The following is a 12092-nucleotide window of genomic DNA, read 5'->3' on the forward strand; positions in this document are numbered from 1 at the left end:
GGCATGAAGACATACAGTTTAAATGTGCTCTCTAAAGGAGATTTCAGCCTCTATGAGAAGAGATTATCATTCCAAAACAGCCTGTCGCTCCATCAAGTCCATGTGTTTCAGTCGTGGCAGTGCACTTTTTCCCACCGCAGCGTCCTCATGGGCGCTCTTATTTTGAAACTCTGTGTTCTGCAAATACGAGAAAACACATGCTGTTTGGTTTCACTTTTCATTTTTGGGTATCCAAAGCAGTAAAGTTTTCTAAATCAATTCAAACTTGTCCCAAACATACACAGACACCCCCGACTCTCTGCCTTTGTCATAAAAACCGAGTCACTTCAAGTGCACATTCATCCATAAAGGATATTTAAAATGCAACATTGTGTCCTGTCGTTGTTAACAGTAGCTCAGGGCAAAAATATTTTCCAGATCTCTGTTGAACCTGTCATGAATAATTTAAGGTCTGGTCATCGGTTTATCTCCGGATTTAAATGGGAAGATGGTTGAAAAGCGCAGCCTGTTTAAAGAATATTATTGACAAAAGCATGAACCTCTAATTTGAGAGAAGCATTTAATAGATATGAAGACTTACAAGTTCTCCTGTGGCGGAGCTTCAAACACGGGGTGGAAGTGATTACGGCCCATAAGCTGCCGTGACATGGATCTCTGCTGGCTCTGTCAGTGGATCATACGCTAATCTTATTGTAAAGACGCGGGCTATGACAGAGGCGCCTCAGGAATGTAACCTGCCATTAATATCAATCGCAGATGGACGATCAGCTGCACAAAAGCACGTGACCTAAGGGGGGGATTTCGTCCAAGATTTGATCGGCTCAACAATGGCCGACAACAGCAGGGGGAGTGCTCTCCAGCAAATCATCCTCATAAAGTGCTATCGAGCAGCAGAGCCTGTTTTTTTTCCCCCAAAATAATTGCTGCCTTTTAGACAACACTTTAATGGCACAGATCGCGAGCGGCCATGCCAGTTGGCGGGCGCGACGTGTGACGAGAGAAGACGTGGACCACTTTAACCTCGCAGCTTTCAATAGCCTGGAATAAGCTGCTAACCATTCCAGACTGGGAAAGGACGGCACTCTTGATGTCCAATAGAAACACGCAGCCAGAGAGCAGCTCATGAATTCCAAGTTAGACAAATAAATCCATACATGTTTGCGGTCTCGCCGACGAGGAACTAACATGCCAGCTTCGGCTTTGTAATCATCAGAAAAGGGCGGCACATGAGCGATATGAAAAGCCATATGGAGACAATAAAGGCTCTGGCCGGGGGAAAGCCAAACACGAGTTTTCTCTTCTGGGTCCAGCTCTAGAATGGTGTCAGTCCAAGTGGGTGAGGAGCGCGGCAGGGGAAATGAGGCAGGTCGTCTGAGCAGGCTGGTGAGCAACAGTTGTAGGTCAACTCTAATGAGAAGACTGAGGTAAGTGAAGACGTCTGCACCTCTGAGCGGCAGCACTGCAGCCAGAGGGACTCAAACAACAGCAACGAAGAGTGAAAGAGCCCAAACAGTAACTGTTAAAACCGTAGACCAACCATCCGTGATCACTGCTGAGGAGGATGTCAACACATTTGTCACATTGCTGCTCACGATTTTAGAACTTTGAGTTGTCTCACCAGTTGTTTGCTTTGTTTGTTAATCCATTTGTTTTAAGGTGCTTCTTCCAAATTCACCCAAAACTCAGGGCAGGAAAAATTGGGGCTCGCCTGAGGGTCGGTTTGACTGACACTTAACAGAACAATGTCCAACAATCAGTCTAAATATGAACTAAACAATGTGGGTGTTGGCCAGCAGGGGCAGTCAAGGGTCCACATGTGGCCCCAGAACCACAAATTCACCTCAAATGTAAAACCCCAGCCACATGAAGTGTCTAACACTTCAGCACTCACACGATAGTTGCTTATTAGAAAAGCTCCGCTCCGACACAGATCAGATGACGGCGGGTCCCTGGGAGGCTATTTGGGAGCGCAGCGACGATAGCATCAGTGACATATGGTGTGAGGCCCAGTTTCCCGAGATGATTTCTAAATGACTGATTCCATCAAAGTTGTAAACCTGTCTGCAGTACACGAGGGCTCTGGCTGGGTCCCGCGAGAGGCCTCGTGATGAAGATCCGAATCATCCCAGTACTGTTGATGGAGCAAGTGATGATGCTTACACAAGCTCTCTCACTCACTCATTCATCAGATGCTAATAACGCACATGTGACTTGACTTCCAAACATGTTCCCCGTCACTTTTCTTACCCGCCTTCCTCGTGGAATCCCTCCAGTTCATCCCTCTGCTCGGCCAGTGTAGACTCCAAGTCCAGGTAGCTTCCATTGTGGGACAATTGGAGGGCGCAGTCATCCACCTGGATGAGGAGAAAACAACATGAGTTCAACCAAAATCTGGATTATAATCTGACCCCAGTACATGCTAACAGTGAGCCACTTCCTTAGCTAGTTATGATGGAGTCATTTTGGGTCAGTGCCATGATGTATTGTCAAAGACGAGAGTCAGACTTGAGGCCTATTATAGTCTCACAGATGGGGGAAACAGTCAAAGATGAAGCCTCCATCTGCCCACCTCGTCATGCTCAGTCAGCCGCCAGCATTCGTGGCATGGAGGAGACCACTTGGCGCGACATGTCAGTCATGTTCCTTCTGAGAGGTTCCACCTGCCAGAGGTGATGCACTGAAGAACAGCCACCTCTTCAGACGAGTCACAAATCAGAGCTAGTTACTGTATTCATGATGGCTCTGTCACGGCTGGTCTACTTTCTGTTTCTGTGCTGTTCTTTAGCTGTTAGCTTCAATGGTTGACCACCGTCTGTTCAGCTTTCCTCACTCAGTTCTGTGCTATAAAATCAAAATTCCAAATGTTACCAAGCTTCCAAGCTAGAAACAGGGCCGTGAACAGGATGTGAAGTGTGTGCTCATCCGATCTTTGTCCATTTCCTTTGATCATTTTCTGGACTTAACCTAGACTAGGTAGACTAGGATGTTCCGATGAGGACTTTTGCTGCTGATCACCGATACAGATCACGTGGTTTGACAGTGAAATAGTAATCAAAATGATGGTACCTTCTGTGTACATGATGTGAAAAAATGGAATCACTTTAATTCAGACATGTTTTAATATACCTCTTCAAGTAGGAAAATAATTGAAAAACCTTGCAGAATGCAGCAACTATTCTGTCAAAAGGACGACTGAAAAACATTTAATTCGATGTGAGGTGTTGCAGTTTCTGTGCTCTGTCTGTGAAATATTGACATACTGGCCCCTTGTAGCGGGACTCGGAGACAGAGAGCACTGCATTTTTGAAAGTTTCCACTCCGAAGTTTCAGATTCAGGTGGCTGGCACCCGAAATACGGTTGTTACCGTCTCCGCGTATACAACACCTGGGAAAGCTGCTGAGGAATGGTGCTTTAAATGGCGTATTTAATTTGAACGTGCTTCCCTGCACAGCATTTTCCTGTGCATGTGCTGCAGGATGCAAACTTTACATGACAGATTGAAAGGACATTCACAGCATTCTCCTAGTTAGATGGCTGCGAAGAAAAAAGAATGGCTAGCAGCACATCAAGTGAGGAAATCCATAGTAAAATACAACGTTTGCGGTACTAGTACTGGCACCGTGGTTCACTCTTCAACGACTTGGGACTAAGCAATGTAATCCCATCTTCGGCTAACTCGTCCAATGAAGGCGGTTGTTTTGCTGCGAGGTGAACTGAGGTAAAAACAAGTCGAAGACGGTGACAAACAAAATTAGGACGTGCACCAGAGAGGAAGTCGGTGAATGCTTTCTCAGATTACAGATTACAGACAGGATAATCCGGACAAAGACCTGCTCCTTTCATCAAGGATGCAACCAAGGAATGAAACTAAACAAAGATTTCTATTTTGAAACTTAAATTTGAGGTCGAAACATTGTGAAGTGCCACATTGTTGCAAACTTAGGAGGTGCAAAACACAACTGTTAAGGTGGTGTATCATCTGTAGCGCACACCTCACACAGAGAGCTACTTCAGGTTATCATTATATAATCAACCTGGATTACAGATTAGTGGTCCTGAGTAATAAGGTAAGGAAAGATGTCCATTAACAGTCTCTAATCCAGGAATTGTGCAAACAGATTACCAGGAGTGAGGCTGTCTCCCGCCCAGGACTTGAACCCGTCGTGGCCCTCAGATGGCCAAGTTCAGAGCCGCGACCACAAGTGCTCTGCTCACACGTCGAGGCCGGGCCTCTCCCTGAAAACCACCATCCTGTGGTCCACTGACCAGGCAGGCAGTTAAGACAGCAATGACTCAAAATAAACAGCATGCAATTTCCAAATCAAAACTTTTATCTCGTGTCAAATGTGTTTGCCTTCCTTCTCGCATGACAACGCCCTGAAAGCCTCCACAGTAATTAAACTCTCCTATTCATTCCTGAGCAAACTGAAGTCAAGATGGGATTACAAATGGTAAACTGTGGTGTTATGCTAATGACACAACGTTCCTCACAAACTTCATGTGAAAGTGTCACAAGGCAGAGACCTCTGCATAACAACGTGTAAAAGAATTCCAAAAAAAAGTCAAGACAAGCACCAAAAAGGAACCGGTATTTAACAGTTCTTCACATAACTTCCCATTACGCTGCTCTGTAATTTCATCCACAGCGATGCAGGAAAACAACAGTCCATAAAAATTAAATTGTTTAAGTGGGAGTTCTTTCTGTGAACCACATAATCCCGCCTCTTGGATTATACCGTGCACACTGGCATCTTCAGGAACGGTAAATCATTAATGGCTACAGAACTACAAAAGAAGATTTGATAGCGCTCGCAAACGAAAAGGCCATTCGGTGCATAATGATGCTTGGACTGGACATAATATTAAGGTTGGAGGCAACGATTCAGAACATTTACAATATTTTCCATTCATCAAGTTTATCATTTCACTCAGTCGTGTGAAGAACTGGAGGGAAAGGTTTGGCAGGTGAAGTGCTTATGACATCAAGGTTGCATCATAAATGGTGTTTATCATCGACGTTGCCATATTGCAAGGCTGTTCTTTCAAGAACCAGGAAAACGGTCTCAAAAGCTGGCCATATTGGAATTGGACGGCCGACGGACTGATGAAAACATGATACGACTATTGCTTTAGAGTTTGACCTAGGGACATGGGGTTAAGTACCAATCACCAGAGGTTCAAATGTCAGTACTCTCAGTCAGAGATTTTGAGGGCAGGGTACCAGAAAGTGACCCGGTGTTACGCTAATGGAAGCGCAAACAGGCCAGTAGTGATATTGAGTCCTCCAATAATCTTTTACAGCTCATCATCACCATATTTTTTTGTCTATGGCGGCGTGATCTGGAAGCAATCGCACACAGGAGGAGACAGATCTGACTCCGCCCACCAGGGGTTGTAAAAGCCTTTGACCCCCATGTCCCACGGCTGTTCAATAAAGAGGTAAAATATCCAATAATGATCCATTTATCTTCCATTTCAGCCAAGCTTTTGATATTTTAGGAAGGAGAAGAATACTTGGATCTGTGAAGGTCTGATAGCACCGGGCTGCTGAAACACACACAACACAGACACAATATCCCCTCTTGAGACCACAGACTGAAACTGACAGGAGCAGCCCAGAGACAGCATGTGCTGACTGTTTTGGGTCCCTCGGCACCATGTGTTGGCAGTGCGCTATTTATACCTGGGTGACCTGAAGTGAAAGACAACAGGCTGATTTTGTGTATTTTTACCACTGAAGATACAAGTGTGCAGCCTGGGACAGGTGTCAGTGAGTCGTTCCCCTCACGGTTCTGAAGAACAGGCTGTGTCCCCTGCTCAATTCTAACCACTAATCCCCACCGGCGAAACTCTCTCACCAGAGCCACAGCGTCACCATTGCTTCAGCCCTGTTAGTGTTTTTAATTCTGCCATCCCTCCTTGTTTCTTTCCATCCAGTCGAGTGGGCTTGTGGTGACCCACAACATCCGAGACTGCTCAACCACCCCAACCATTGATCCAGCAGGAACAAACTCTGCTCACGGCCCAAACCAAAAGGACAATTGAAAGCAGTCTGATTCTCCTGAATGCAACTGAAAAGGCGGTTTAAAAGAGAGAGGACCACAGCTTTTACTTTGGTAATAAAGGGGTGGCACAGTGTGGCCCATAAACCTGCTCTGACATTGTAGTCAAGGGCGAAGACGGAGTTCTCTAATGAGGTAATCCATTGTTTGTTCAGCCAAGTGAATTTGGAGGTAACCTTGGTGATGCAGCTGATGCGCGACTCCTTCCTCAAACATTGTCCTTGACTGACATAAAGCTTCCCAAGCCTGCTCTTCCACAGTGTTATGTCACATTACTGCATCAGACACAACTTCTCTTGAGAGTCCAATGCACAACTCTGCAGCTCCATTCAAGCGTTTGAAAGTGACTTTCTAAGCACTTGGAAGATTCTTATTGAGTTTGTTGGCAAATGATTAGTCAGCACAAGTCACTCACTCACCAGAAAAGAGCTAAAGACTCGTACCTTGTGTGGAGCTTTGAGCAGCCTGTGGACTCCTGCGACCTGGTTGATCAGCGGGATGTCTTCTATGAAGGTGTACAGAGGCGGTCTGGTGGGCTCCGGGAAATTGGTGCTGTTGAAAGGATCAGTGTCATCGAGGAACTGAACCCTGCACACGAAAGTGGCCATGGCGCATCCATGCACGGCGGGAGTGGAGGAGGTGAAAATCGGATGCCTTCTGACAGCCGAGTAGATCCTGCGGCAGAGAAGTAGCGGTCAGGCAGGTCCTCTGCAATAACAAAGGTTATCCTCGGACAGTCCCCATTCGATGACGACTCAGGACGACGCGGCCGGCGGTCAGAGAAGTGACACTCCAGGGTGCGACCGGTGAGAAGGGAGACGAGAGGAGCCCGGCGACAGCGTCTGAGGCAGACTGCAACACTTGGCTCTGGATGTTTGGCCGCGATGGGAAGCGGCTCAAAACAAACTCAGACCGGGAGACTCAGCAGAAACTCGGGCGGCGCGACTCACAGAGGCGGCAGCAGCATCTAGCGGACAGAACGAGAACTGCATGGGTCACACTGCAGCAAACCTGACCAGTGCGTCAATGACTTCATAAAGTTCATAAAATATGCATCGCAAATAGGAAGTGTTCTTACTGTACTTCTCAACAGCGGCTGCCACCATCTTAGCCTCCTCATATTTACCCCATGGATGATCTCTTTTTGTGTGCACCTCTCTTTTTCAGCAATGACGCTCACACGACTGGACTGCAAAAAGATATACAAACACGAACGTACTTTTCAATTACATAAACTAGCGCAGGCTTCCACTTGTCCACTGAATTACAACAAGGTCAACAGTTAATCTGGTCACAGACAAAATGAACTCATCGTTTCTCCTGAAATTCTCTTTGAAATCTGTTATCAGGCTATTTTCCAAACAGATGTAGAAAAGCCAAATACACTAATTCACTGCTCTAATTTAAGTTTTCATTTTATTATTGACCCTTTGTTGAGCCACTGGCTTGGGCCTCCACTTCCACCGGTAGCTTGTAAGAGAAATATTAGCGCCCCCTGCTGGAAACCATCCATCATGACAGGCCTCAGTACTGATCTATAAAGCTTCTGTTTCTCGAGAACTGCTACTCTGACATCACTGTTCTCTCCACCTGTTCAACTTCCTTGATGTGACAATACCTTCACACTCACGTATCCTTCCACAGGTGTTCATCCCTCTGCACGACAAATCACTACGTCAGCAAACATCACGGTCCTTGGTGATTCATCGCTTGTAAAACTGAAATGATATGATATGATATTGTCAAAAACATGGACTCGATTTCCGCAGTGAAACAAATGATTAAGCTGGACTCTCTCACAGCACAAGCTGGACACCAACATTCGGTGGCCTGGCTAGACTTGAAACAAATGCTATAAAATATTATTAGTGCCCTCACAAAGAGCAATGATTCATGAGTTGAACCTTGTCATCATACGGCATATGATAAGGCAATTTAATTATTGTCCTACTCAGCTGTAATACCTGCGCTGATGCTGACACCACAGCTTGGTCAATCTATAACAGACACACAGCCCACAGCATCACACTTGCTTGAGCGACCCGTCCACGTCCACCACCGCTCTGTACACAGAGGACCATGAAACTGCAGCTGCCAAACCCAAAACTGGAGGAGAGGATTCTGTCGCACCAGCAGCTGGAGAGGCTGGAGGTGGAGGAGGCCGGCGACAGGCCCAAGTGGGACAACAAGGCCCAGTACATGCTGACGTGTGTGGGCTTCTGTGTGGGACTTGGGAATGTCTGGAGGTTCCCCTACCTGTGTCAGAGCCATGGAGGAGGTGAGTGAACCACAGCGCAGACCCCAGGGACCCTCCATCCTCTTGGGTAGTTACCTTAGTCTCAGAGGTAGGAGCCGAGTGAGACAATATTTTTTGTGAATTTATGATTATCGGATTTGGACGTCATTGTTTAACCTTCCATACGTACTGTCATTTTACAGCCTCAAACCATCAAAGAGCAACATAAAGATAAGGCACTTTACAGTTTCCCGGGGAAATGCCTCTTTGACGTTTCAAAGGGCAGATGATGAGCACAATGAACATCAGCCTCACGTGTGTCAGCAATGATTGACAGGTGATGTTTTCTTCCAGGGGCGTTCATGATCCCGTTTCTGATCCTGCTGGTGCTTGAGGGGGTCCCACTTCTGCACCTGGAGTTTGCCATTGGTCAGCGTTTGAGGCGCGGCAGTTTGGGGGTGTGGGCCACGGTTCATCCCTACTTGACTGGGATAGGTCAGTGATCTGGGTGCGCTCACTACTCTGAAGGAATCTTAGTTCGGAGAACCTTTGTAGCAGCCCCACCCTCCTCCAGAGCTCCAAAAGGTTCTGTGGAGAGTTCCAAACAAAAATGGTCTTGAAAAGATTCTCGGAACTAAACTCCTGATGTTTATTTCCTCAACAAGAGTTGAAATGCAACATCTGGACCTCCACTTGCAGGTGTAGCGTCCATGTGTGTCTCTCTCACTGTCAGCCTCTACTACAACACAATCATCGCCTGGATCCTCTGGTACTTCTTCAACTCCTTCCAGGAGCCTCTGCCCTGGAGCCAGTGCCCCATAAACGCCAATGCAACAGGTACAGCAAAGCAGGAACTCCAGACTCCAGAACACTAACTTGAGCGTCATCAGGTCTGGTGGCCGAGTGTGTGAGGAGCTCCCCTGTGGATTACTTCTGGTACCGAGAGACCCTGAACACGACCCCCAACATCGAGGAGGCCGGGGGTCTGCAGTGGTGGGTGCTGCTGTGTCACGTCTGCGCCTGGTCCCTGCTGTACGTCTGTGTCATCCGGGGAATAGAGACCACAGGGAAGGTACGGCTGCCATGCGTATGGTCCCAGTGCGGAACATGAAAACACTGCTGCTGTCTTCCAGGCGGTTTACGTCACGTCCACGCTTCCATACGTGGTGCTGACCATTTTCCTGATCCGAGGGCTGACGCTGAAGGGCTCCTTCAACGGAATCAAGTTCCTCTTCACGCCTGACGTGAGTCTAGTTGCTCAGAAGTGCTGCTTCCAAGAGGAACCAAACCAATCGTCCGTTTAAAGTTGACAGAGCTGGCCAAGTCGACGACGTGGCTGGACGCAGGCGCTCAGGTTTTCTACTCCTTCTCTCTGGCGTTCGGCGGCCTCATCTCCTTCTCCAGCTACAACTCAGTGCAGTGAGTTCTGTCGAGTCTCGCCAGCTTATTCGCTCTGAGTGGAAGGCTCATTTTGTCTGCTGTATTTCAGTAACAACTGCGAGCAGGACGCCGTCATCATTTCCATCATCAACGGCATCACCTCGGTCTACGCAGCCACGGTCATCTACTCCATCATCGGCTTCAGAGCCACGGAGAGATTCGACAACTGTCTCGCTGGGTACAGAGTCCATTGATGTCCGGTCCAAAATCACAGGACCAACGCCTTCTTATTCAATGAAAGATTCAGAAACTCTGAACACACTAAAATCCTCACATCACAGCCTATATACTTACTTTTTAAAAACATTTACTTTTGCTTTTTAAAAACAACAACAACTCTATTTTAAACAACCACTGTCAATGTTCTTTAATATACAATCTATTATTATAAATAAGTGAGGTCGAGGGGGCAGCAGTCAGAGATAGAGGCCCAGACTTCCCTCAGTCCTGGGTCTGCCCCATGACCTCCTCAACTAAGTGCTAATCCTAAAAGGACACCACTTCCACTGGTCAATGAGGGGAAGCAGTGGCTCTACACTGAGTCTCTCCTGGCTGACTGAGGGTGAGCCCAGCCACTTCTCCTCATTTCTGACACTTGTACCTCCAATTTTGAACTTTATTTAATTATTGTAACCCAAAATTAGTGAGGGCAGTAGAGAGCAGGAATATGCTTTGACCATAAAGTCCAAGTTCCATTTCATCAACACACTGGGACGGGACTGAGGAGAAAGTAGGCCCAGGTTTTTTTCCCAAGAAAAAAGAGCACTTCTGTCATGCATATTTGTGGTTGTGTCTGCTGAGAACCACGGGCTCTGAGTCAGAGGAGCTGATTTCAGCTTGCGTTTACAGCAACATCCTGACTCTGCTGAACACATTCGACCTCCCAGAGGGGCACATCACCGACACCAACTACGATCAGATGCTCACCCACCTGAACACAACCAGTCCTGAGATTATCCGAGAGCTGGACCTGCAGCCCTGTAATCTGGACACCTTTCTCAGTGAGGTGAGCTCACCAGCTTCCCAACAGTTTTGGGCCAAGGCTGCTACGTATAGCCTGTCGTCTTCCAGGGCGTCGAAGGAACCGGTTTAGCTTTCATCGTCTTCACCGAGGCCATCACCAAGATGCCCGCCGCACCTGTGTGGTCCATTCTTTTCTTCATCATGCTCTTCTGCCTCGGTCTCTCCTCCATGTTTGGGAACATAGAGGGCGTGCTGGTCCCACTGCAGGACCTTCAGGTGCTCCCCAAAACATGGCCCAAGGAGATCCTGACAGGTAACACTGAGGAATCGACCCAGTGCTCGCTCTGTTAACCTGTACCCTCTGTGTCTCAGGTCTGACCTGCCTCCTGTGCTGCCTGGTGGGTCTGATCTTCATCCAAGCCTCTGGGAACTACTGGCTGTCCTTGTTCGACACCTACGGAGGGTCCATTCCCCTGCTGGTGGTGGCCTTCTGCGAGATGTTTTCAGTGGTCTACATATACGGAATTGACAGGTGGGAACGCGAGTTGGCAATGAGAAGGTTTTTCTTCATTCTCCTCGTGCAAACAGGTTCAACGACGACATCAAGTTCATGATCGGACACAAGCCCAACATCTTCTGGCAGCTCACCTGGAGATTCATCAGCCCGCTCATCATGTTCGTCATCCTGGTCTTCTACTTCATCACCAAGGTCACCGAAAAGCTCTTTTACAAGACGTGGGATCCCGAATCGGTTCGTCTCTTTTCACTCTTCATTACTTGAAGAACATTGAAGACTACGATGCAAATGTTTTCCTGTCCACTCAGGAGACTTTCCCCACCCTGGAGGAGAAGTCCTACCCAGCCTGGATCAGCGTGATCATCTTCATTCTGGCAGGAATCCCCAGCCTGGCCATCCCTTTGGTGGCCATGTGGAAATGCTGGAGAGCCAGAAGAGGCTCGAAGACGGAGCACCGCATGACCTCCGAGCATCACTGAGAACGTGTGTTCTCCTCAGCCACAAACTGTTGCAGTGCAATATGGGTCTTGCTGGATGAGCAGGAGCATCAACACACGGGCCAGAATATTACATGAAATTACTTTTTTTTTTCCCAAAAAAATCTAACTGAAAAATGTTTATTAATGAAGGTACAGGGGGAAGTGATTTACGAATTATTTAAGTAATTAACTATAGAATTTGTCTATAATAACTTTAAAGATATTTCGTATATTTATATATTTTACTTTTTAAGCCAAAAGAAAACTATTACACTTATTCACCATTAGGAGAACAAAAAACAAAAATAAAAATAAATATTTTCGGGGGTAAAGAAAAACAAATGAATGAAGTTCTATTTCTCATACTTGTTTATTTCACTCAGTACTTTTTCTG

At 47.0% G+C, this 12092-nt stretch overlaps 2 protein-coding genes across 4 annotated transcripts in view; one reads left to right on the forward strand and one right to left on the reverse strand.

Annotated features, from left to right (window-relative positions):
• fhod3b (formin homology 2 domain containing 3b) overlaps positions 1–6997 on the reverse strand; it is a 64479-nt gene extending 57482 nt beyond the window's left edge. For all 3 annotated transcript variants that reach the window (XM_053887243.1, XM_053887242.1, XM_053887241.1), the window contains exons 1-2: positions 6507–6997; positions 2248–2354 (exon numbers count right to left, since the gene is read on the reverse strand). In XM_053887243.1, the coding sequence (XP_053743218.1) occupies positions 2248–2354; positions 6507–6671 (272 nt within the window). In that variant the 5' untranslated portion in view covers positions 6672–6997. The remainder of the gene's footprint in view (positions 1–2247; positions 2355–6506) is intronic.
• Positions 6998–8142: 1145 nt separating this feature from the next.
• slc6a19b (solute carrier family 6 member 19b) lies at positions 8143–11698 on the forward strand. The gene is made up of 12 exons (XM_053843856.1): positions 8143–8341; positions 8654–8794; positions 8999–9136; positions 9190–9371; positions 9433–9543; positions 9606–9718; positions 9789–9917; positions 10589–10745; positions 10811–11015; positions 11075–11234; positions 11291–11453; positions 11528–11698. The coding sequence occupies exons 1-12, from the start codon at positions 8143–8145 to the stop codon at positions 11696–11698; spliced, it is 1869 nt and encodes a 622-aa protein (XP_053699831.1).
• Positions 11699–12092: the final 394 nt, after the last annotated feature.

The sequence above is a fragment of the Synchiropus splendidus genome, chromosome 15, assembly GCF_027744825.2.
Source record: "Synchiropus splendidus isolate RoL2022-P1 chromosome 15, RoL_Sspl_1.0, whole genome shotgun sequence".
NCBI lineage: Eukaryota > Metazoa > Chordata > Actinopteri > Syngnathiformes > Callionymidae > Synchiropus > Synchiropus splendidus.